The sequence below is a fragment of the Trematomus bernacchii genome, unplaced genomic scaffold (assembly GCF_902827165.1).
Source record: "Trematomus bernacchii unplaced genomic scaffold, fTreBer1.1, whole genome shotgun sequence".
NCBI classification, from domain to species: Eukaryota; Metazoa; Chordata; class Actinopteri; order Perciformes; family Nototheniidae; genus Trematomus; species Trematomus bernacchii.
In genome coordinates this window covers 822610-846935 of record NW_022987638.1, presented here as the reverse complement: position 1 = coordinate 846935, position 24326 = coordinate 822610, and the positions used below count along the sequence as shown (strand labels likewise).

The window sequence follows — 24326 nt, the reverse complement described above, 5'->3', positions numbered from 1 at the left end:
TACAAAGTTAACTCAGCCTCCATTGATTTTCATATCAAATTAGCGTGTTAATAAAATAAGCTATCATGGCTTATACTTGCATATCTAAACAGAATCATGAAAGCCTGTTGGTAGAGTCAGGCACACGAGTCCGTTTGAGTGTGTGCGCCGGTGTCAGAACGCTCACTCACTCACTGCTCGCTTTGTAGCTAACTGTCCCTGCTATTAGGCTACTAGCTTGCATTGTTATGGATCTAAAGTTAGCAAAAGCTAACTTTCATAACACAGCTTTTCTTTACTTCTCACTTAACTAACACAATAAAGAAACAGACCGTATAGTACAGCACAAACAACACAAATGATCAATACTTACATATATTTTCACTTGTATTATAATAATTGAAATGCTGGTTCTTCTGGGGGTCTTCTGTCCACGCTCAGCTACCGCACCGCAGCTGCCTGCACTGTACAATCGCTGGAGGACTGGGCTGTAACTCAAAAACTGAGTAGCTAAATCTCAAACAAAAAGTGAAGGAGCGCAAAAGAGAGAGCTGCAGCGAGAGCAAAAGTCTGATCATTGAGAAAGAAGAAACAAGAACTGCAAACAAAAATCTATGTTAAAACAAAAAAAAAAGACTTATAGTTTACATGATTACACAAATGATTTGTTTGTAACTTATAGTTTTATTTTTGAAATTAATTTTATTTTGCTTGACTCAGTTTTTTTTCTTCTTTTAAACTCATAGTTTTGCTTCATTCTGAGAAAGTGTTGCTTTATCTTTATGATACAAAACTAATCCCATAGTATCACACCAGACATTTAGGGCCAACTTTCAGAACTAAACACACATAAAGGAATCTTGGTCTGTAAAAATAAATGTTAGGTCCAATATACAACACTACTGAAAAGTAGGTCCAGTGTAATATTTCCAACATTTCCATAAATGAATGGTGCAGTGATCGCAAGTGTTCCCTTGACAAAAATAGCTTTTCTATTGGATTTTGGAATATGGCAGAAAATATTCAAATACACTTTTATGATACTTACATGATTGTTCAGCAGAATAATCTCCACATATTAACACTTTTTGGGTGATTTTTAAAGTGTAAATGCAAACAGCAGAAGTAAAAAGCTAACATTAGTCTACAAACAAACTACGTCACAGTGACTTCACGTCACCACCGCTAAGCTAAATGCGTTTAGTCATCTCAGTTTGACACGTGTTAGCAAATGCCATTTTAAAATTCACCAGTGGAGCATTCACAGTCACAATTTATTCAGTCGAACAAAACTATGTTTTTCTTAGGCCTGTAGAATATGTTCCAGTTGGCTGGGACAACTCTGCAGTTCCACATGACTTAATTCAAAATTATATTTATACAAAAGTTATGCCTTAAATAAATATTTTGCCCCCTACAATTTGCATAATGCCCTAGTCCAGGGGTCGGCAACCCCTGGCACGCGGCACCGTAACCAGTGGCAGACTAGGAATAAGTGGAATAAGTGTGCAAAATATTTAAATTGTATTTTCGGATCCTGAACGAGACCACCGCCAGAGCGCGTCTCCCCGTTACCTGCAGAAAGAAGCCATGCACGCAACGCAGCCCCGCTCTGTTTAACTCCAGGTGACTTTCTGCCACTTTCCTCCGTGGTGCAGGGCTGATCGTTTCACCACAGAGGAAAGCACTTCACAAATTGTAGTACCCATAAGGAGCTTTACAAATGCCGCAGTTTTTGCGTGGCTGTGTCTTTAGTTGAAAGCCCAGTGGCGATCTGCTCATCTCTCATTGAAATAATATGCTACAAAGAGGCGGACTGGCCATCTGTGTGTTGAACTTTCCTGTCGGCTCCCAGACCGTAGTCGAGGAGGGTAGAAGCAACAAGCTTCAGGTTCAATAACCCACTTTAGCTTAAATGACTGGAGAGAGGCGAGCTCTTCTTGGGAGGCCGTTGCATTTATTTAGCTGTTCTTCTGTTTCACAAAATACATCACAGAGCTCTGTTTTTCTGCTGCCTCGTTTCACTTCCAGAAACATACACAGGCTCGCTCACTCTCGCTCTACCATCCACACACACACATGCACACGCCACACCCCTCTCTCTCTCTCTCTTAAAGGGACAGCGATCTCATCTCACTCTGCATGACCCTAATATCATAACATGTGTTCTGGAGAATCGTCCTTATTATTATGCCGTTTAAACCAATTATTTAAATGTGTCTGTTAAATTCGGCATCATGTAAGTTGCGCTGACGGGTCCACACACTGCTTCCCCGCCATCCTGTTGATAGTTCACCAGCGTGTCCTATAGTACACATTGGAATGATTTCTTACTTTATTTTTTACAACTAGGCTATATTAAATAGATAAAGGTGTGCTCTCTCTCTGTCTCGCTCGCTCACAGAGGCTGTGTGCTCCTCCGTGGCGATGACGGCTTGCGTTAAAAAATAAATAAAATAAACATAGGCCTATTTGTAAAGTGGGGGGACACAAACGGGATTTCGAAAAGTGTCACGGTTAAACTCCTTATGAAGTGGGGTTCCGCTCCACATTGCTTTTCTTGTGTGTGTGTGTGTGGGCTCGGATTGGCCATCGGGAGATTCGGGACTTTTCCCGGTGGGCCGCTGGCTCTGGCATAGGTGGGCCGGGGCTTTCACGGTGCCGCAACCGCGTGCCGCAATATTATATACAAATATCGGAAAACTAGGGATGCCAGCGATTTTTCGAATATTCGTTACAGTCTCTATAATCGAAAATTATTTTTAAAATTCGATTTTATTTATATATATTTTTATTATTTATGTTTTACTTTTTTTTCCTGGCTTAGTTTCAACCAAAATATAGACTAATGCTAATAATAGTAATAGTATTAATAATTGTAAATGGCCATTGGTCACACCACCAGTTTGTTTTACTGTAAACTTGGAGGAAGCCAGCAGCGCAGACTGCTGCTGCCTGCTACACACCAACCCCCCCCCCCCCCCCCCCCTCTCCGTCACACGTGCAACACAACTAAAGAGGAACAAAGCGGCACGTTCAAAGAAGAGTTCCTCGTGGAACTACTTAGAACTGACAAGTGCAAATGAAGTCAAATGCAAACTCTGCGAAAAAACTTTTTATTTTTCCCTCCCGCGGGGGATTAATATTCGCCAGGGCTGTCCGATTTTCGAATTTGATCATGGTCAGTTTCTGGCATCCCTATCGGAAACCCTGGCTGGGTCATCTATGTCTAGCCATAAGTCAGAATAATATTAACACATACATAACACACTTTTTCATATTGTAATTTCAATGACATTTAAATGAATTACGCAGCCCTCCATCATGACATTTAATAACAAGCTGAAAGTCATTTATAATTTTCCTAAATGATTTGCAGTTTGTCAGACTACATAATTACTGTTGATGTTGTTGTTGTTCCTGATTTTCACCAGCAGAGCTCAGTAGAGGGGATGTCTTGTGGCCAGTAGTCATTTTGTTGTACCTCACAGGAGATGTGTGTGTTCCCCTCCTGCAGTGTGAGCGGACAGGTGTGTGTTGTAGCTGTGTGTCGGGCAGCCTGGCTGCCTGCTGCCTCCTGATGAATGAAGAGCTCTCCGGGACACAGCTGATGCAGGTCAGAGGTCATCCCACTGCCAGAACACACAGTCATAACACTCACACACACTCCATGACTGTGGTCTTTGTTTTCCAACAATTTCTGTTGGATTTAGGGCATTTGTATTAAAATCAACCTGCAGAGATTTAGTTTATTCACTACGGCTGTGATCTTTGTTATCAAAGATGGGTAATCATCATGTGGGGAGGCAGACCGAGAAGAGGCAGACGTTAAGGACACAACAACATATAAGATTTGAGTTGGCTGCTGAAACCAAGTTAAATGCACCAGTGGTGCAGTGATGAAGTATTTTTGTAGGCCAACCCAGAAGTTAGCATTGCAAGCTCCCTCTACAAAAAGCTATGGGATTCTTAATTATTTCATGGATTATGGCTGAAAATAATCTCTATATTTTATGTCAAATCTCTTCAGCTTGTGTTTACCACAGACTTTGTTTCAGGCTAACAACCAAAAAAGATTTGGGAAAAACTTAGATTTTTAAACAAGGTACCGGGAAGTGGTAAAATGCTGACTCTATGCCACTCTATTGCTACATGCACACACCTCTCACCCTGCCCGCGTTTGAACAGTGTGCAATACTGTCTTTTGGGTTGATTTTTACACAGCACAGTGTGCTCACGTTTTTTGATATTTCCCGAAAATGTGGATGTTTGAGTGTCAATGAACACGTCCATATACAGTTTAATCTCCGCCTGTGCTCACAACTGCTTGACAGCATGACTCTAACTTAACTTTTAACAGACAGCAGGAAGTTGTCACTTTGAACAGTGTTTGGTGAATGTGCTGTGATTTATTTTTCTCCTCAGGGCATGCAGGTGTTTCTGATAATATGATGAATAAAAAGAGTCCCCATAAGTAAGTTGAGATATTTCTGTATTTTCTGTAAGGGCCAAACTAATTAGACTCAAACTAGTAATCTGAAATAATGTGTCTGTTCCCAAATGATGGAGTTCAACAGATGCAACTCAGTGGGAACAGTAAACATGACGGAGCAGTGTTGAATGTTTGTTCCATTTGTCCCTGAAGGAATCACAAGAGCAGTTTGAGTCCCAACTCCAAGGTCCTGATGCAGCGTAACATCGTGGGCTGCAGGATCCAGCACGTGTGGAAGGAAGGGGGGGGGCATGTGATGTGGAAAGGAACCGTGCTGGACCAGGTGAGGAGAGAGTCCAGTGTATCTCCATGTGTGTCAGCACCCCCCGTGTATGAAAGAGGCCACCCTCTGCAGGACTATAAGCCTTAATATATTTTAAACAAGTTCTATAAAAATGTATACCCAAAGAGGCTTTGAGTCACAAACAGTAAAATGAGGTATAAAGAATAAAAGCAGGCTGTGAGCATGTTTATTTCTGCTGTATTAATACATAGCGCCAGATAAAGATTAGGCTTAACTACTATTAGTGGTGAAATACTATTTGTAGGGATAGATTCTAGAGGTGGCTGCGCAGAATGATAACGGACTCGGGTGATCATCACATTTGTGGTAAAGTCCAAAAGAATCCAAATCAGTTTTATAGAAAGAAGGTTTACACATACATGGAAGCAGGGCCGTGGGAAGTAGGGGTGCTGAGGGTGCTGCAGCACCCCCTGATGGAGGACAGGGAATCTGCACGTCCACAAGATTAAATGGAAATATAATACAAAAACAACACATTTTCAGCCTTGATGTAACAACATTCATAATTATGTAAAGATAACACCCTTTTCACCCCGGTTACATTTTCCATTTGCCCTGTACGATGGGCGCTGTAAGTGATGAAAGTGGGGGATGTTGGCTTATCAGGCGCCCGCAGCTCACAGCCAAAGTGAGAGAAAGAGAGAGATTTTTATTTTTCAAACTACTTTTATTCACAAAGCAAAAAACAAAGCAGACACATTGACACACATTGTCAGTTCAGAAAACGACTGAAAATAAGATCATCATTCTCCACAGAACACAAAGCATTTTTAAAGCGCCACATGCCCTCAAATTCTCCCACATTTTTGGTCAAACAAAAGTAACTGTAGTCCGTTTTCAGTCTTGCTTTTACCATACGCTTGAAAAATCTAAACTGCATCGGTATCCATTGATTTCTCCACTTTATTTCTCCTGCTGAGGTAGATGGCCATTTTTGCTTGCCCCAACAAAAAATTCAAAAGCTGACTTTTGCACTTCTGCTTCTGGCTGTACCTACAACCCAAAATGAACATTGACTTAGAAAAAACCACATTAAACCAAATCAACATCTGGGTGAGTAACTGAAAAAGACAAAGGAGTCGACCACATTCTGTAAAGCAGGGGTATTCAACTAAAATTCAACGAGGTCCATTTAGAGAAAATCTCCCCATGCAAAGGTCCGGAACATCAAAATGTCTAAGTTGCTTTATGAATTAGTGTGATATATATTGAAGTAGCCTGTAGCTTTATCAACGTCTGCATGTAATCAACAACTGACTGCCAATCAAATAAAGAAAGGACAATTCAAAAACAACAATATTTATTGTCAATTAACATTGAACTATAAAGATATACAGTAAATACTGTGGATATGTGTAATGTTCCTCTCTGGCTGCATTTAAAAATAGCTTTGTTAACCGTTTCACATCATGACTTAACAGTTTCAGCCGATTATAGAACAATATCAGTCTTTACACATCATAACAATTGAACAGTTTAAAAGTTTCTCTTTCTTTCCCTATTGCAGTCCCTCACTCACTTTTTTTTAATTCAGTGCGAGAATTGAGCTTGAGCTTGTCCTGCCAGGAGTTTAAATCTGGGCTGAAATGGTGTCAGGGCCATTCTCATGTACACATGCAGGTGCTCTTTGGTTAGCCTCGGTTAGCCTGCCCTGGAACGATATTTAGTTTTAATTTTGATCCTGGTGGACTGATCATACTGGGCTCTGAGACTGCTTATTTTTTGTGACCTCAGTTCTGACTTGACACTTGAGAGGGAATGTTTGGTCAAACACTTTGTGTTTTGTCTCATAGTGGCGTTTTGGCACTTTTAATGAGCGCCACGGTCTCTGAACAAATGAGACACACTGGCTCTGTGCTCCCAGTGGGCAGGATGAACATGAATGAGTCCGTCCACTCAGGGTTAAAAGCTCTGTTCTCACTGTCTACTTTCCTCTTCTTGGAGAGCGCCATGTGTCATTATTTGTCTCTCCCTGTCTGCCGCTAACACGCCTGTTCACTCTCCTCTCCACTTCTCTCCCTGTATCGCTAATTATTCTCTTCACTCACTTTCCTCTCCGCTTCTCTCTGCCGTTCTCTCGTCTCTTCTTCTGTGTTTCTCTCCCTGTATCGCTCACTCGTCTCTTTCGCCCCCTGTCGGCGGCGGTTAAAATAGAATCGCCCCGTCAAAATTGAAATCCCCTATTAATGTATTGATTATAGGTCCGGGTCCGTATAGGTCGGCGTCTGGGTCCGGATCCGGACCGCGGTCCGCCTGTTGCCGACCCCTGCTGTAAAGCAATGAAAAATGGTTTCCCTCTGTACACAAAAAGGACAGGTGTCAAACACTGTAGGGTTGATCACTGCAACGAAAGCATTAACTACTGCACCGTGGAGAATCCTCCACTGTAGGTCCCCACCCCTCTTAGGCGGTGTTTACACGAGAACGAAACGGGTTGTATCTGCTACTTTTCTCTCGCGTATAGCCCGTTCGTTCACACAAGGCCGTAACGGATCCGCGGAAACGGACCCCGCAAACGATAACGGGTCCCAAGGTGGATAGATCTGCAACCGGAACGCTCGGTGGGGTCAAACGGCTCTGTGTGTATGCCCTATACCAGGGGTTTTCAAAGTCTGGGAAGGTGAGCCTCCCCTCAGAGAACATGAGAACAGCCGCGTCCCCCCTCCCAATTATTATTGCTATCATTATTATTATTATTATTGTTGTTGTTGCTATAATGCAGGGGTATTCAATTGCATTTCAAATAGGTCCAATAAGAGCAAATGTCATTAAATGCTCTGTTTTCGCTGTCTACCTTTCTCTTTTTTGAGCACGCCATTTGAAGTTACTCCAACTGTTTCTCTCTTCTTGTCTCGTCTCTGTGTGTTTGAATCTATCGTGCTGACTCACTGACTGCACCGATTTGAATGGCTGAGTAGCATCACCTCCTAAAAACATTAAAAAATAACTTTTTAAAACCTTTTTATCTTTATGTTTTAAATATGTGTTTTAAACATTTTTTACATTTTCAACATCGTGGATGAATCCTTATATGCTCCCGGCAACACACTGAACATCAACTTTGCCTCCTTATTACACTCACCCCTACTTTAGTGCTGGGAACAATGAGTCTGCGTCTTTGATGCGCACATGCGGGTGATGCGGGGATCAGAGTCCTGCGGGGATCAGAGTCCTGCGGGGATCAGAGTCCTGCATTGGGTCGGTACCCGACGGGTGACCCGCAAAAAAAGTGATTCGCGGGTGGTAAGTTTCCTCAGACCTCTCCCCGCGGGACCGCGCATAATCATAACCTCTGCACCGCATCAATCTGCTGCTGAGCGCGCCACATTCGAAATGGCTGAGGTGAAGCTCTAGCGGAGAATACAGCATTGTAAATAACTCTTCCTCAAGAGCGAAATCCAACGTCTGGGAGGCTTTTGGTGTCATGGAGAAAATAACCAACATCCCACGCTTTTTGAGCCAAATACGCAACTGCGTGTGTTAATAATTGCATGTTTTCAGTGCTCCTAGGATATGCGGGTTCGGGTCGGTTTGCGGATCTTGTGCCGACGGGTCGGGTCGGTTTGCGGAACTAATTGGCAATATGTGCGGGTGGCGGGGCGGGTTCGGTATTGCACGTTGCAGGTGCGGGGCGTGAGCGGGTCTTGAAAATCAGACCCGTGCAGGACTCTGGCGGGGATGCAATGTAGACAGGAATAAACGCAGATCAGCCTCTGGCTGCAGCCTTGACCGGTACTTGCTTTTGATCAAAGTCAATGCGGAAAACCCGCACTCACACCGGTAGGTGGAGGTGAAGGGTATGAGCACTTTTACAACCTTTTTGGCGAGGTGGGGGAACTCGGTCTCCACAGACAGCCAAAAGTGTGCAAGTGACACTTTACTCATCTTGTTCTCGTTACTTTTTTTTCTCATGCTGCGCCTCCCCTGAAGCTCTCTGGCGCCCCCCCAGGGAGGCGCGCCTCACACTTTGAAAACCGCTGCCCTATACGATCATTTCCTGATAACGATGAAGCCATAGCCCCGCCTCTCCCCACCTCTGCTGCTCACTGCTGTAGCATGGTCAGTAGCTACTGTCAGTAGCTACTGCTACTGCTACTGACCATGCTACAGATGTTAGTGCAAAATCTACAGCTCCTCTACCACAACCATCAGCAACAAGTGGACATGGAGAATTACATGAACTACATGTTGCTAAATTCACCGCGGGGCATAAACAGAAGGGCAACCATGCTCGGGGGTCTTCTTCGCTGCTTTTGGTGTACATTTTGGCATATGTACTACAGCGTTTCCAGTGGTCTCGTGTGAACGGACACGTTAAATGAGCCGAATGCGTGTGAATGGAAGACTTTTTTGAAAACGAATTTGTGGCGTAAACGCAAACGTTCCTGTGTAAATGGGGTCTTAGTCAGCGGAGGCTTGTAGAGCGCTCTCCACTTAGGCCTCTGAGCCTCCGTCAGGCCCAGGTGGGCTCTCCACCGGGTGTCCACTCGCTCCTGGAGTCTGCTCTAATTCACCACCTTTGTCACCAAATAATAAAAGGTTTTGTTGGACATGGTGCAAAACTTAAAATCAGAGACATTGTCCAACTTTAACAAAAAACCATCACAACTGAGATCAGTCCATTGTAGTGAGCAGCGATCTGTGCCAGCTCTGATTGGTTGAGCTGCTGTTTCCAGCTCAGCAGCAGGAGGCTGATAAACCGGACTGACCTGAGGCTCAGACGTGAGGCCAGGCCTGCAGCGTTGTCCAGGCGGGGGCCACACACCTCCACCACCTGGCCCAGCGTGAGGATCCTCTCTTCACAGAGTCTCTGTTGTAGAGAGGGCCCTACTCCACACACAAACCGAGTCCCACGGACCACCGGCTCTTTGAGGAGCCAGAACAGTGAGCCACAGTACTCTGGTCTCTCTCTTCTGAGTAGTCCCCACACCTTGAAGAGACCTCCATAGAAACCCGAGAGATTGTTCAGGCGTAATCCTTTCAGGTCCATTAGGAACAGCGACTCAGCCAGACCCAGCCCACCGCAGCGCTCCAATAAGGCCCGAGCTACGGGTCTCCAGACCAGGTCAGCAGGTCCCGTCAGGAACCTCTGGACGAACCGGAGCCTGAAGGCAGCCCCTCTGCTTGCCAGGTGAACCAGGCCATGTCCCCCCTCCTCCTTTGGCAGGAACAGGACGCTCTGAGGGACCCAGTGCATGCGGTCCCAGAAGAAGTCCACCATGAGAGCCTGCACCCTGGACAGCAGGTTTACGGGCGGCTCGCTGCATGCCAGCCGGTGAGCCAGCATGGAGGAAACAAGGTTATTTAAAATAAGGATACGCCCTTTAAAAGAAAGTTTGGGAAGGATCCACTTCCACTAATTTAACCGGCCTTCCACCTTCTCTATAAGCCCGTCCCAGTTTTTCAAAGAAAACGTGTCATCACCAAGATTAATACCCAGGTACTTTAACCCTGCCCTTTTCCAACCAAGGCCCCCAGGTAACAACAAGCTGTCAATGCTGCCCTCTCCTACTGCTAAGGCCTCACTTTTCCCCCAGTTGACTCGAGCAGATGAGATTTTGCAGAAGTTCCTCACAGTTTTGGTTAAAACATTGATGTCATCTTGTTTTTTAACAAAGACCATTATGTCATCCGCATACGCAGACAATTTAAAAACATCCCTACAGCCAGGAAAAGAGAAACCCTGTAACTTTGACTTTAACCGGTGTAAAAAAGGCTCTATGGCCAGGGAGTAGAGCATCCCGGACAAAGAGCAGCCCTGTCGGATTCCTCTCTGAGCTTCAAAAGGAGCACACAAACTACCGTTTATCTTCAGTACACTCTCAATGTCCCTGTACAAGACCTGGATCTTGGCTATGAGACCAGAGCTGAACCCAAAAGCTTCCAGCGTCTGCCACAAGTACTGGTGCTCACCTCGGTCAAAAGCCTTTTCTTGGTCTATAGAAATCACACCAAGCTCACAGCCCAATGAACCGGAGAGGTCCAAAACATCCCGAATTAGAGTCACGTTGTCAGTTATCAACCTGCTGGGTACACAGTATGTCTGGTCTACGTGAATGACATGCTCCATCACTTTTCTCAGCCTCGTTGCTAACACTTTGGAAAGCATCTTGTAGTCGGTACAGAGTAGAGACACAGGACGCCAGTTCTTTATCTCCTGCAGGTCTCCTTTCTTAGGGAGGAGAGTGAGCACAGCTCTCCTGCAACTCAGAGGCAACCTCCCGTTACTTAGACTGTCTCTGAGCACACTCAGCAGGTCATCTCCTATAACCGGCCAGAGAGCCTTATAGAAGTCTGCAGGCAGGCCGTCTATGCCAGGAGCCTTCCCACTCTGCATGCTCTGCAGGGCCTCCTGCAGCTCCTGGGCAGAGAGCTCTGCCTCCAGCTCTGCATGGTCCTCCTCAGGGACGTTAGGAAGGCCCTCATAGAACGACTGCGCCACCTCTGGCTCGGCCTGGAATTCTGTTTTGTAGAGCTCTTTGTAGAACTCCACAGCACACTGACGAATGTCGGCGGACTCCTGAAGCAGCTGCCCCGCATTGGATCGCAGGGAGTGCATCAGCCTCCTCTGACCATTCTTACGCTCCAGACCAAAGAAAAAGTGAGAGGGAGCATCCATTTTGACGATGTTCTGAAACCGGGATCTGACCAGAGCACCCTGAGCAGAAAACCCCAGCAGGTCAGACAGAGCTGAGTTTTTACTTTTGAAAACTTTAACATGTTCTCGCTCTCCTGTGGAGTCTGCCAATCCCTGCAGCTCCACCACTTCTCTCTCCAGAGCTCTCAGAGATCTAGCCATGTCCTTTGTGACATTGAAAGTGTACTGTAGGCAAAGCTGCTTGATTTTCGCCAGAGGTGGAAGTAAGTCCTACATGTGCAAGTCATGAGCAAGTCTCAAGTCTTGACCTACAAGTATCAAGCAAGTCCCAAGTCACTGTGGTGAGAGTCAAGCAAGTCAAGTCATTGCTCAGGTCAAGTCAAGTCAAGTCAAGTCATAAGAAATTCTGATGAATAAGCCCAGTTTCCGCATTTAAATCAGTTAAAAGACAGTGGTTATGAAAATGGATTCAACCCACACTATGATCTTCATTACATACACAGTTAATCATTTGAAATCTAATTTAGACCGATGACAATCATATTAGATTCATATTAACCCTAGAACTGCAGACAATATAGCTTGGACTCAATCAAAAAGTCTCTTCAAAAAGGCAGAATTCCAGGTAAGAAAATCATATATGGCATTTGCCATTACACATATTTAATTTAAATGTCTGTTAACACTAGAACCGCCAACAGCGTCAGCACCTACATAGATATCATTTTCAAATCATTTAATTTGTTCCTCTTCATCATTTCCTTATAAACTAAGTAGGACGATTTAAAACTCACTTAATTGGGTTAATTTAGAAATTGCTTCAGTTTATCATCATAACAGATCAAAAAGTTCAGATTCATTTTACAATAAATCAAGGAATGATGCACTTCTACAAACAAAAACAACATAATTAAAACATTTAAACAAACTACTAAAAGTAGATGAACTACATTATTCAACAGTTTACAGTAACTTCTGATAATAACACAGGGGAAATAAACGAGGCATCTCTTTTCCTCTCTCTCTCTCCCTCTCCTGACAGCCCGTCAGTATCGGGGTTAGTCAAAATGAATCCCTTGGCGGTTCTAGTGTTCATTTACCGTTTTGTCTTCTCTTTGCAATGCTTAATCGATTTGAAACCAAGTCTAACGTAGCTTAAACTTAACGTTAGCTTTCTAGCTAACACAACACATTCACGCACCTTTCTCTGTGGGTTTTTTTGTAGTGACGAATGAAGTTGGATGTTGTGGTGGTCGTGTCACTGATCTTTATGCTGCAGACCCTGCATACCGCTGTTCTCTTCTTATTAGCGTCATCGACAACATAACCCTTGAATCCAAACTTCACTATTTTTGGAGTAACGCTAGCCGCTGCCATGTTAACTGACACTCCTGCCGTCTAGTGGGTTGCCAGGTTTGCGCGCACAGCGCTATAATCACCCAATCACGTTTTTCGAAAAAACTAAACGTAATATCTCACTACAAAAACAAACGCAAATATTTAATTTTAAACAGTCAAGTCCTTTCAAGTCATCTGTCTCAAGCTTAAGTCAAGTCTCAAGTCATGAATACCAAGTCCAAGTCAAGTCTTTTATCAATGTTAGTCAAGCAAGTCTCAAGTAAAAAAATATGCGACTCGAGTCTGACTCGAGTCAAGTCATGTGACTCGAGTCCCCACCTCTGATTTTCACTTTACCTACATCCCACCACTGCTGAAGAGAATTGTACTCACTCTTAGATAAACGGTAGTTTTCCCAACAAAAATTAAAAACATTTTTAAAATGGTTGTCAGCCAACAGAGAAGCATTAAAGTGCCAATACGCACTATTACACTTAACATGATTAATAAAAAGTGAGACTTGTACGAGGGAATGGTCAGAGATTCCCACTGGACTGATGGAGCAGCTTCTGCTTACATTCATGTGATGGTTAAACACAGACACGGTCCAGCCTAGCCAGAGACAACAGGTTATCCCTAGGGTGCACCCACGTGTACTGCCGCTGGCCCGGGTGGAAGTGCCTCCACACATCACACAGCTCAAAGGTTTCTGTCAGTCTTATTATTAATAATAATAATAATACATGGGACTTGTATAGCGCTTTTCAAGAAACTCAAAGGCGCTTTGACAGAGAATGAAAAAAACAAACAAAAAAACAAAAACAAAGAAATACAAAAAGGCACTCTTCGAGGCAGCATGCGGTTCCTGGTGGTTCCTATCCAGCACCAAGCCCCCAGGAAGTGCGCCGGACTCAGATGAAAATATTTGTGGTGGCCAAACGGCGGTACTACACTTCCGTTTGGTTGCCAGGCCCGCAAACACTTTTTCCCATTGACTTACATGGGGAAAGAGTGGTCTGTAAATCGTTGGATAATTTTTTTTAAACTAAATAAACTACCCAGTATGAACACTTGTATAGCCCTTATTAAAAACATTCGTTCCTCAAGTTGTAAAAATGTGCTAATAACATTATTCTGAGAGTTATTTCCCTCTGCATTATGAACGCGCATCTAACCCACGGGACCGCGCCGGCACGTTCATGTGATGTGACGTGTTCAGTACTACATGAGTTTTACCTTTACCCATGGATGCACAATAAGAACGGACCCATATCGCCTTACTGCCAGCCCACGGAGCTGTAATAATGGATATATTGCACATGTTTGCTGTAATTCATCATTTGTAAAATATTATACTACATGGGCTGTATGATGTAAATCTTGTATTAAATAAAGTTAATATTACCGACGTAGATTAACGTCCCTGTAGCTTCTTATTGCACTTGCAATATACCATTAAAGGAGTTGAACGTTGCTGTTTGCTATTACTATAATACCACGCAGGGATAAACCAGAGTTTACAACCTTTGCAATTGGGCACAACATGTTTTGACCCAGATTAATTAGCTATTCCATATGATATCGCCCGAGGAAGTCATCATACTTATACATATATAAATAAAGATATGTGTCAAAGCTCTAATCAAATTAACAGTTGTATTAATTATACTTGTATATGTATATAGCCTGTGTTGTATTTTTATACACACAAATGAACAACCTTGTGTGTGTCAAATAACAAGTTGTATTGTAGTGTTTATTTTAGTGTTTTATGCTTATCCACATTTTGATTTCAGAGCACAGGAGAATGCTGGGCACAACATAAAGCTCCACAGTAAAGCTGGCAATGCTGAACAAAACCATCTCGAGTTATAATATTTATTCAGCTGAAAAAGTCAAAGCTTTACGAAAATGTAATTAAAAATACATAAGCATTTCAGGTAGAGATTAGCATTTTATATAGAAATTCACAAATATAAGAAATGAAACCTAAAAGAGATGTTACAAAATGTATACCTCTGATGGCTGGCATAGTAGAACTAGGTGAAAAAAATAGTGACAACAATTTTTAATACAATTTATATAGATTAAAAGATAATATTGATTACAATGATTCTATTAAAAAATCCACCAAACATGATCAACAGGAAATGTCGCAATATAGGGAAACAAACTGTGACAAAAACATATCAATTAGATCAGAATCAGAATACATTTACATTGTTACAGCAGAAAAGAGCCAAAGGCAGCCTAATGTTACTTAAAGTATGCATAAAAAAAGTATTAAAGATTCAAAACCAGAAATTATAATAAAAAGAAGTTACACATTTTACAAAATACACATCCTGTAACAGTTTGGAGGATTTAGCAGCCTGGTATATGACACAGTTTTAGCGGCATATATATATATTAGTGCTGGGGGGAAACGATTATTTTGAAAACGATTAATCGGGCGATTATTTTATCGATTAGTCGACTAATCTAACGATTATTTTTCTGTTGTTCGATTAATAAAAAACATAATGTATCTCAAATAAATACCAAAAAATTCTTAATAATATAGTTTTTTTTTATTGCACAGCAAAATAAGAAATATAGAATAAAATTATACAAAATAAAAAAGCCAGCCTGTTTACTCTTACAGTCCAACAAAAAATCTCTTCTGTACAAAATTACAAAAGATAAAAAATGTAGTGCAAAAACAAACACTGTGCCGTGCACAGTACAGAAATTCCTGAGTGTTTAACACAATATAACAGTCCCAACACAGAACCTGATGCACAATGAAACTGACTCTCTTAACTACTATTCTGGCAGCTTACATGCTAATGAAGAGTGTGCAATTACTGCAATATAAGTACTGGCCACTTTCCTCCTTCTCTCCTCCCTCACAACTCTACTCCTCCTACTTTGAATTACTGTGGAGGAATGTGAGCATGTCCACGTGTTCTTTGGTGAGGCTTGCTCTTTTTTTGCTCACAATGGTCCCTGCTGCTGAGAACAGACGTTCAGAAGGTGTGGATGTTGCAGGGGCAGCCAGATAAGATCTCGCCACAACAGCCAGGGAGGGGAACTTTGTTTCATTTTCTTTCCACCATTGGAGTGTGTTTTTGTCCTTTGGAATGGCTTTCCCCCAAAGTACAGAAGCACCTCATTCCTGACAGCATCTTCCCTCTGGTCATGGGCTGGGTCGTCATCTTCCATCTCCTCCTCCTCATCTGACCCAAGCAATGTGTCCAGGACAGACTTTGGCTTCTGTCCTCTTGCGTGATCTAGCTGGCCACTGGGAGAGTCAGGCTCTTCCCTCACTCGTACTCGTCTGGCATCAAGTGCAAGGGTCTGAAGTTTGATTTTCACCTTCAGGATGTCGTCTGTGGACAGGAACTTGAGTTTTCGGAATCTCGGATCAAGGGCCGCGGCGAAGATGCACACATTCTTCCCGTCCTCGTCATAAGTAGTCTCAACCTTCCATCTGAAAAATAATGGATTTAATATGCACACTTTAAATCAAAGAAATTCAAGGTGCTTCAAGAGAAAGATAACAGTAGAATCCATAGCTCTACATGATAGAATCACAATGGGAAAACATTGATGCAAACTGGGAAAGTTTAATTCAAATATTCAGTTAGTTCACTATAAGAGATTTAAAGAGCTGAATATTTAAACTAACCTTGAAGCAATCTCTGCTGCGGCTGCAGTTTGGAAGGTGGCAATTGGAGCAGACTCAAAGGCTTTCTGCGTGGACTTCTGTAGGCCTTTCACCAGCGGAGGCAGGACAGAGACCGTGACATATGCCTCTCCACTCAGGAAGATGGTGGCTTGCTCGAAGGGCTCAAGTGCTTGATGTAGGTCCCCCAGGATGCTCCATTGGTCAGCTCTCATATCCAGGTAGTCTTTTGCTGCCTTGGTGACCTCTGGGTCTGAGAGGGTTGCGGTTACAGGCCACCGCTGCTCAAGGAGGCGTTTGATCATGTAAAAAGAGCTATTCCATCTGATGGGTACATCCTGTGACAACTTGTGTTGTGGTGTGCCCATTTGCTCTTGTTTGAGTTTCAGCTTCAGGGTGGCGACCTCGCTGCTGTGGAAGTATGTGACGAGGCTCCTTGCTGCCCCAAGTGCTTTGTTGATTCGGGGCTCTTTCAGTGCATGGTTGACAATCAACTGGGTGGTATGGCCAGCACATCGAAGTGAGGCAACACCATGCTTCTCCTCAAGGATTCTAAGGGCTTTCACAACGTTCGCTGCATTATCGTGGACAATTGCCTGGACATCATCATGGAGAGAAAAGTCAAACTTCTCAGCGACCTCCTCAATCCAGAGAGCGATGTTGTCACAAGTGTGTCTGTCCTCAAGGGGCTTTGTGCAAAGAACAAATGAGACCATCTCCCAGTTTTCATTAATGTAGTGGCAAGTCACTCCAAGGTATGCCTCCGTGGCAATACTTGTCCAGGCATCGGTGGTGAGCGTTATCTTTGAGGACCTCTTCTTTAAGTTTCCCTTCAGATCGTCAAGAACACGTTGGTATGCTTTCTCCAGCTGCTTGGTAAACCACCACCTGGAGGGACATTTGAAGCCTGGGCAGGCATATTCAATCATATCTATGAAGGCTTCACCCTCAACGAGAGACAAAGTCCTCATGTCTTTGACGATCACCTGTAAGATAAAACAAATATATTATTATTATTATTATTAATAACATAGCATCTTTCATAGAGCCATGTTGCTTACAGTGTAAGAAGCTTAATTATTACACAATCCAAACAAGAACACAAATCAAAAGGCCAAGTGAAGAAACACCTATAAACTAGCTAATAAATCAGGACACATTAAATGGGATCAGGACAGCCATTCCCTCCTAAAAGATGCTCAAAGGAAGCAAATAATTACTTACTCTCAAGATTCTTTTGCTGAGTTCGGCTGCCTTCTGTGGAGTGCATTGCGCCTCTTTCCCAAGATAGGACGGCAAGGTTCTTTGCTTTGTCTTAGAAAACACAACAGCAATGAACAATGGAACAACAGCTATGACAGTGGGGCATATTAAATCTACTCTTAAACTCATTGCAGTGCTATGGTATAATTAGCTTACTTGAAGGCTAACGTGGTTACTTTTTAAACAATGTTAAGTCCAACAATGCATTTCATGTTTATCTAAAAGCTTGTAGAGTACTATATCTACACAGTGAAAATGTTTGGTCGTGCAACTCATATGAGCCCTATCACACTTGGATGTGCTGGTGCTCATTTTAATGTGTTCAATGCTCATAAAAACATTAATTAATTCATGACAACTGCGCACCAGCTTACGTGCAGCCCTGGCCTGGACATTGCTTGGCTCCGTTAGTTGACATACATTGATACTATAAGCTGACTAACGTTAGTCTAATGTTATGTTTGACTCGTAAACGACCACAACATGAGTTAGCTCTCTGTGCAGTTTGTTCGTTCCGGGTTAGTAGCGGCTAGATAGCGGTGTTCTGCAGACGTAAACTAGCTACCATTCCAGCCAACATTAAATGCTGACAAACGTTAACTAACACACAGCTGGCGCCGCTAGCTAGGTAGCTAACATTAACTACTAACCAACCAAGCACGAACAAACCGCACAGAGAGCTATAAGATAGTTAGCACTACCGAAGTGCACAGAACTCAAGCTGCACAACACACTACACAAACGTGGAATTAATTTAGCCAAAGCTAGTACTTACTTATCATTGTTCCCTCCACGAGAGACAAGGGGGTGCCTCCGCTTTAAATGCTCCAACATCGCTGTTGTGCTAGTGTGGTATGCCAACTCAATTTGGCAAAGACTGCAAATAACAATGCCTTTGCGTTTTAGACTAAATTTAAAGTATTCCCATGCTTTTGAAGACCTAGGGCGAGATGTTTTTGTTTGGGGGCTTTTGCAGGGCTTCGTGCGCAATCCTGTGAGGAGGAGGTGGTAGCCGTTTCAGTCTCCATAGTGTTTAAAGTGCGATTGCGAACTGCTTGTTGTTGTTTTGGGTGACCCACGTGTGTGTGGCGATGCGTCGACGAGGAAATATGTCGTCGACGATATTTTGAACGGGCACCGGCGGCCATGGGCGGCCACGGGCGCGTCACCCGCCCTCCCCGGGCACGCGCGGATCAGGTGTCCTGCCACTCCACAACCAAAACATCTCAAAATGTCAGACGTAACATGTACAGTATACACAAAGTCATCAATTTTGAAAGGGAGAGCCAGATTAAGTTCCCCTGCATCCTTCTTCAGGACCATAAGCACCTGTCTCCTAAAAGACACAACGTGCTTGAGGTGCGGGGATTTACAGCCCAGGGGGATCAACTTAATGGGAGACGCAAGCTGCCCGTATCGAGCCAGCTCTCTCTCCAACAACTCACTTTTTTTGCAGGAGTGACAAGGGGTAGCACGGGTAACAGCGTCCCTTTAATCACGATCCCGCTCTCCACCAGCTGGTTAGCTTTCTCAGTGCAGGCTAAAAATATAACCACTGCACTATTCATGGCATGCGGGAGGCAGATTTGACTCTGCCATATCCCACCACAGCCCCCACAGCCAGACCACACTCCTCCACCGACACACCGACAGGCAGGCCCGGCTCTAGACAATTTGCTGCCCTAGGCGATATTTTAGCTGGCGCCCCAGCCAGAGAATCGTACAGTAGAAAAGATAAAAATCAATAGAGTATCCAAGGAATACACAATAGAATGGGGGATGGACGTCACATCCTCTAGGGGGGTCCGGGAAGATTTTTTTGAACATTTTAAAGTAAAATGCTAAAATCTGGTGCACTTTGAGCAGAATTACTAGAGACTAGATCTACGGGGTACAACTTTAAAACACCCATATGAAAAAGATCGGTTTACATTTTAATAATCAAATAAGTATGTGAACATAACCAATAACCCATAGCCAATAACAAATAAATGTAACTTATTTTATTTTTGTTGTTCTTTCATATCTTATTTGACCTATTAACATTTATTCATGCATATTTTTTTATCTCTCCAACTTTAAACGATATTTTTGGTTTACTGTCCTATAGTATACATTGAAATGATTTCAAACCTGTTTATCCCAATAATTATAAAGGAGTGCCTTGGAAATATGTGTTTACATAAATTGTGATCAAAACGTTTGAGACCCACTGAGATAACTTAGACTAAAGTGAACTATCTAAACACTCAGAGTCCTTTACCTCACTGAGCTGTAGTTATCAGCCTCTCAGTCTGACTGGAGAGGACTCTCCCTCCACATTATTGTAGAAACATCTTCTTCTTATATCCGTTAGAGCAGCTAGCACCAGATTATAATAACAACAGGGCCGGTACCGGTGCTCTCTCCCTCGCTCGCTCCCACGCTCACTCACACTTTGGCTGTGAGCTGCGGGCGCCTGATAAGCCAACATCCCCATTAGTCACATTTAATCAAAAAAAATTGTTATGTGGGATGGAATTGCTACCTTCCTTCTTTATCTGGGCTTGGGACTGGCAAAGTGACCCAAAAGAGACACACTGCAAGCCAGGGCGGGATCAGCAATGGCTTTGCGCATGCACGATTAATATTCAGTCTGGACCTATGGTCTGGACGCGTAGTGTGTCTCTTTTGGGTCACTTTGCCACCTCTCTGCTCGAGTGCAGCTGCCTAGCAAGGCTGCCTGTGAGTGCTTTGGGACGGCGGAGGGGCTCAGCACCCGCTGCTCGTTGAGGAAAGTAACTGCGCAACGATTACGTGCTATCACGTCAGATTCTCCAAACACCAGAAAAGTCTCCAATAACACCAGAAAATGTAGCTGGATTTGTCGCTAGTCACTTTTGACAAAAAAAAGTAGCCGGAGGGGTTGGAAAGTCGCCCGATTTAGCGAGAAAGTCGCCAAGTTGGACTCAGTGTTTAGTTAGTTCACTTTAGTCTAAGTTATCTCAAACGGTTTGATCACAATTTATGTAGGCTAAACAAATATTTCCAAGGCACACCTTTATAATTATTAGGATAAATAAAAACAGGTTTGAAATCATTTCAATGTATACTATAGGACAGTAAACCAAAAATATCGTTTAAAACTGGAGAGATTAAAAAATATGCATAAATAAATAAATGTTAACTAGGTAAAATGAGATATGAATGAACAACAACAATAAAATAAGTTACATTTATTTGTTATTGGCTGTGGGTTATTGGTTATTAAAATGTAAACCGATCTTTTTCATATGGGTGTTTAAAGTTGTACCCCCTAGATCAGGTCTCTAGTAATTGTGTGCTCAAAGTGCACCAGATTGAAGCATTTTACTTTAAAATGTAAAAAGAAAAAAACAGGGACCGGCCCTGTTTTTTTCTTTTGTCACCCCATTTGAAACATGTTCCCACGGCTATGCATGGAAGCTGCTTTGGTGCACACATGAACACAGTATAAGGAAATAAGGTGTGAGATGCAAGTCCACATTTATTGATAAAGATAAATGTAATGTAGGGCGATGACGTCATAAAATATGATGATCAATATGACATTCAAAGCTTTATTTGGTAATGGAAGCTTTAAAATGACTACCTGCTTCCAAACCCTTAAAGTGTTTATCACTGCTGACGCAAAGACACCAACCTAAAGGATCTATAGGGTATGTGGAAAGAAGCTCAGGGACAAGGAACTAATTATTTGAATGTATGTCCATCAGGTGCCAGTGAACCCGTCTCTCTTCCTGATAAAGTACGATGGTTTCGACTGTGTTTATGGTCTGGAGCTCCATAAAGACGAGAGGGTTCAGGGCCTGGAGGTGCTCCCCGACAGACTGGGTAAGACCCCAAGCTGCTCAGTTAGTGTGCTAGTTTAGCTATAATCAGTCTTTTCACTTCTTGTTGCCGGTAAACAGTTTATTATCCATACCCCTTTTACTCTCACATGTCTAATGGAAAGTGCTGCCTGTAGTCTTTGTCTGTGTGTAATATGTCTGGATTTTCCTGGAGGCCCCTCACTGGTTGACACTGCTCGCCGAAAATAAGTGGAACTGGCGCAGAACATTTAGCTTATTATTGATGCTAACACATATAGCAATAATTGCCCCAAGCTTATGGATATACTTATTGGCATCCAGCTTAGCATGATGAAAGTGTGAAGCTGAATGACAAGCTGAGCCGGACAGGTCACATCCAGTCATTTTGTTTTCAAGTCCTTCTTGGTGGGGGGGGGGGGGCTTTATTCACTTTGCCTACTTAGTCAGCAGTGAGGCGACTAAAGGAAAAGTGCAGAAGTTTGTCACAGCGGCTCCCGTTCTCCCAGCAGCTAAGCCCCGTGCCTCAGACGGCAGCCTGGCGGACACCATGATTGGGAGAGCTGTGGAGCACATGTTCGAGACCGAGGAGGGCCCAAAGGAGGAGTGGAGGGGGATGGTGCTGGCCCGGGCCCCCATCATAACCACCTGGTTCTACATCACCTACGAGAAGGACCCAGTCCTCTACATGTACCAGCTGCTGGAGGACTACAAAGAGGGAGACCTCCGCATCATGCCTGACTCCAGTGAGTTCACTAAGCTGCTTCTACACAGTTTGAGGTGGAGATTTAGAGAGGAGGGCCCTTCATCTGTCCTGAGCATTTGGATAATATCTGAATGAGTATTCCACAGAGGTGGAAGAAATACTCAGATTATTTACTTAAGTAAAAGTAGTAATACTACAGTGTAAAAGTACTCTGCTACAAGTAGAAGTAATGCATTTAAAATGTTACTTAACTAAAGTACAAAAGTGTGCATCAAAATATACTTAAAGTACCAAAAGTAAAGGTATATATATAAATATGCACAAAAGCCCATTAAAGATCCATATGTTTTAAATGATTGTGTTATAATTATTGACGCATTAACCCTAAACCTAACCCTTTGAATTACTTTATATACTTCTGGGCAGCTTAACTAATTATGATATATGATTATGTATTAGTTGATTTACTTTTTGTATTGATAATCTAAATCTGCAAATGAACAAGTAACTTAATCTGTAAATTCAATGTAGTGAGTAATAAGAAAAAAGTCAAGTACAAATATGACAATGTTTTACTTAAAGGTGGGGTATGTAATTTATTTCAGATACACTTTTTGTTATATTCCATGGAATGCTCTTAACATTCCGATAGCAATGAATATATTAAATGCTTTGACAATAAATACATAAAAAAAATGTCATCTGTGGAAGCCGTAGTACTGTAAAAAGCACGACCAATCATTTTAGCTGGCCCGGCTAAAATAACTGGATGGCAGAGGCAGATTTTTTCCGGTTGTGTACTTTCAAATTCTAGCGCACTCGAGCTGGTTTCTCCAAAATTACATACCCCACCTTTAAGTGCAGTACTTGAGTAAATCTACTTAGTTACTTTCTTCCTCTGGTATTCTTATACCTTAAAAGGCAGGCGTGCTGTGGTAAAAAAATAATAATTCTATATGTATTATTTATTTTATATTCTGAACTTAAAAATGGTTATGCCAATTTAATGCATTCACTTAATTTATTTAAATGTTATGTTTACATTTTAGTTTTTGTTTAGAAGTAAGATGGCATAGAAATATCAATTCAGTCAGAAAGCTTTAATCTGTCCAGTTTCACATGGAGAGTCAGAAGCATGCGAGATGATGTTAATATGAATAATGTGTGTGTGGGCCTGCAGACTACAGCGCCCCCTCGGAGCGGGAGCCTGGGGAGGTGGAGGAGAGCCTGGTGGGGAAACAGGTGGAGTACGCCAGGGAGAACGGAGGCAAGCGGACCGGCATGGTCATCCACCAGGTGGAGGCCAAGCCCTCCGTCTACTTCATCAAGTTTGATGACGACTTCCTTATCTACGTTTACGACCTGCTCAAAACTTCGTAAGACTTTGCAGGCATCTCGTCCTTTTAATTCCAAAACGGATGAAGTGTGAGGAGCCGAGCTTCACTCCCTGAGGTTCAGAACAGAGGAGAAGCCTTCAGCCTGTTTGAGATGAAGGCAGGGGAATAAAGGAGAGTCAAAGATCTGTCTGCCTGGGGTTTTTCTACAAAGACAGGTATGATTGGGATCATCTCAACAGCACTGTTTTAATGAAGGAGATAACACGTCTTCACATGGCGTGGTTCCATTCCGTCAGTTCATTTCAGTGTTGCTGTTGGCCCACTGCCTTGTTTCCTTTGATTTGTATGTTTTAAATGTATGTTAATAATGTGTTATTATTGATGGAAACCCTGACATGGTGTGCTTTTGTCTTCTTTTGGCACCGTTCTTTCTCAGGTAATATCTCAGAGGTGTTTTGTCAATGAGCACTTCAGTTACATGCAGCGGTTAAGGATGGAATCATCTGGTTAAGAACTGTACAGCCAGAGAGTTTGCAATTGTAAAATATATATCTCAGTATCATTATCCAATTATTTTAATGTAAGGCACATGTGTCAAACTCAAGGCCCGGGGGCCAAATCAGGCCCGTGGTGGATTTAATTTCGGCCCGCAGGATAATTTTTAATTACTATTAGATCTGGCCCGCCGGTATATTGCACGCACACCTTCACTCAATCCTGAGGATTTCCTCAGCTCAGAGCCTGAGCCCAAACATTGATGAACTTGCACCCAAGATGAGATGCCAAGTATCTGGCTTGAACTAGCATCACAGAGC

The 24326-nt window shown here is 42.9% G+C and overlaps 1 protein-coding gene across 3 annotated transcripts in view; it reads left to right on the top strand.

The window, feature by feature from the left end:
* Window positions 1-23905, top strand: part of LOC117484738 (spindlin-Z-like) — a 31824-nt gene extending 7919 nt beyond the window's left edge. For 2 of the 3 annotated variants that reach the window (XM_034133154.1, XM_034133155.1), the window contains exons 3-8: window positions 3497-3595; window positions 4405-4453; window positions 4625-4754; window positions 21376-21493; window positions 21978-22214; window positions 23355-23905. In XM_034133154.1, the coding sequence (XP_033989045.1) occupies window positions 4428-4453; window positions 4625-4754; window positions 21376-21493; window positions 21978-22214; window positions 23355-23554 (711 nt within the window). In that variant the 5' untranslated portion in view covers window positions 3497-3595; window positions 4405-4427 and the 3' untranslated portion in view covers window positions 23555-23905. The remainder of the gene's footprint in view (window positions 1-3496; window positions 3596-4404; window positions 4454-4624; window positions 4755-21375; window positions 21494-21977; window positions 22215-23354) is intronic. The other variant, XM_034133156.1, reaches the window with a different exon arrangement.
* The last annotated feature ends 421 nt before the right edge of the window (window positions 23906-24326 follow it).